The 2,141-nt window shown below is 42.1% G+C and overlaps 1 protein-coding gene across 1 annotated transcript; it reads left to right on the top strand.

Annotated features, from left to right (window-relative positions):
- Positions 1-5: 5 nt before the first annotated feature.
- On the top strand, positions 6-616 carry LOC104774009 (transcription termination factor MTERF6, chloroplastic/mitochondrial-like; the record flags this gene model as incomplete). Its single annotated transcript, XM_019242805.1, has 2 exons — positions 6-410; positions 551-616. Coding segments are annotated over 2 exons (447 nt in total), but the record flags the coding sequence as incomplete, so codon positions are not given.
- Positions 617-2,141: the final 1,525 nt, after the last annotated feature.

Below are 2,141 nucleotides of genomic sequence, written 5' to 3'. Positions count from 1 at the left end.
ATTTCTTGAAATCTTCCGTTGGTCTCACTGAGGATGGCATCCAGTCGGTGGTCATGAATTTTCCACAACTTGTGTGCAGAGACGTTACCAAGGTTCTCAAACCAAATTATGATTATCTGAGGGAGTGTGGGTTTGGAGATGCCCAGATAGCAATCATGGTGTCTGGTTATCCCCCTATTTTGATTAAGAGTATTAAGAATTCACTACAACCTAGGATCAGATTCCTAGTCCAGGTGATGGGAAGAGGCATTGATGAAGTGGCTTCTTATCCTGAATTCTTTCACCATGGATTAAAGAAGAAGGTAGAATCACGGTTTAAACTTGTCAAAAGGAACAACATTGTCTGCAGCCTTAGAGAAATGCTCGACTGTAGCACAAAGAAATTTCATGACAAGTTTGGCTTTTCAGAGGTAACTGCATCCTATGCAAGCCTTTAGCTTTATCTCTCTCTAGTTTTCCCCTTCATCAGGCTCTCTCTCTCTCTCTATCTCTCTGTAACCTATGTTCAGCTTGTGCTCGAATTTCACTTCACTGGTTGTGATATCAATAGAGTGTTTTCCAGATATCATCGATTCCAACACTTTTCTTATGAATCCATAGAGTGTTGTCCCCTTGTTTTCAGGTATCCAACTGCAATCAAAACCAGACTCCGTGACCTTTGATGATCTTCTTTAAGCGAAAAAGCGTGTAGTCTGATATTAATATGATGATGATTGGTCTAGCGAGGATTAAAGTTTGATATATAATGTTGTTGGATAAGTCAGTGTCATTCTTGGCTTGTGATTCTTGCAGCACCTGACAAACAAAATAGGAATCTGCATAGCTTAACATAACTGCAGAACAGAATATGCTGCACGCAGCTCAATGCAGTCGACCAGATTGCTGAAAGTATGGGAAGGTGAAAAAGCATAGACATCTGTTTCTTGATCTTCACTATTACAGAGTATCAAAATAATGTTGTGAACAATTGCACAAGTATGGTGGTCGATCCTGTCATATAGAATTGGAGAGGGCCGTCAAGCGAAATCCACTATGCTCTCTTTTGGATGTCACGAACATTCATTCTGACAACCAGATTTTGTGAAGGTCAAACTTGAAATTCTTGTTGCTTCGAATGCTCCTTTTCACGTTTGTAGTAATCGTATTATTATTCTCTTTTCCCCCTTTGGATCGGCCGACTCAACAAAAAAATACTTTTCAAGTCTGAGAGCCCAAATATCAATTTTACTAAAGGGCCCAAAGTTAAAGGACCAGGCCTGCCTACAAAGTCGCTACTTTGGTTTCCTATAAACTGCTTGCCGTTTTAGATTTTTTGACAAAACCGTCCATCACCGAGTTTGGATCCAACACAGCAAGAGACAAGAGTACTAAACTCCGTCCGGTCGCGGAAGCCATTGATTCAGTTATCAGTTACTACAGTACAAGCTTAGGGTTTTAACTTTTAAAGTGGGTTGTAACCTTTGCCAAAACCGGAAGAGGGATTGAAGATATCTTGTTTATAATCGCAGGTATCAACTCTCTCTCTCTCTCTCTCTCTCTCTCTCTCTCTCTCTTTCCAGTATTGATTTTTCATTCGCTTCTGCAAGTTTCAAACGTTGTTCCTTGTGATACCCAGGACTTACCAATTTAGGATTAAAAGTTGTTGTTGATAGTGGCAGGGATAAGGAGCAAGTAAGGATGAGCGAGAGGACCCTGGGAAGCGGGGTCGAGCATGTATTGAACTATCTGAAACGTAGGCAGCTCGAGAATCCTGGTTTCTTGTACGCAATGGAGGACGACTGTGGGAATGTATTTTGGGCGGATCCAACTTGCAGGTTGAATTACACCTACTTTGGTGATACCGTAGTTTTTGACACCATGTACAGGAGGGGTAAGAGGTATCAAGTGCCATTTGCTGCCTTCACCGGGTTTAACCATCATGGGCAGCCTCTTCTTTTTGGTTGTGCTCTCATTCTCAACGAGTCTGAGTCCTCCTTTGCTTGGCTTTTCCATACTTGGCTTCAAGCAATGTCTGCTCCCCCTCCTCCTTCTATTACAGTTGAACCAGATCGGCTGATACAGGTTGCTGTTTCTCAAGTTTTCTGTCAGACCCGCCTTCGTTTCAGCCAGCCCCTCATCTTCAAGGAAACTGAGGAGAAACT

Source organism: Camelina sativa, unplaced genomic scaffold (assembly GCF_000633955.1).
Source record: "Camelina sativa cultivar DH55 unplaced genomic scaffold, Cs unpScaffold00980, whole genome shotgun sequence".
In the NCBI taxonomy this organism is placed as follows: Eukaryota; Viridiplantae; Streptophyta; class Magnoliopsida; order Brassicales; family Brassicaceae; genus Camelina; species Camelina sativa.
Note: the sequence above shows the minus strand (reverse complement) of the source record. Positions and strands in the feature narration are given on the sequence as shown.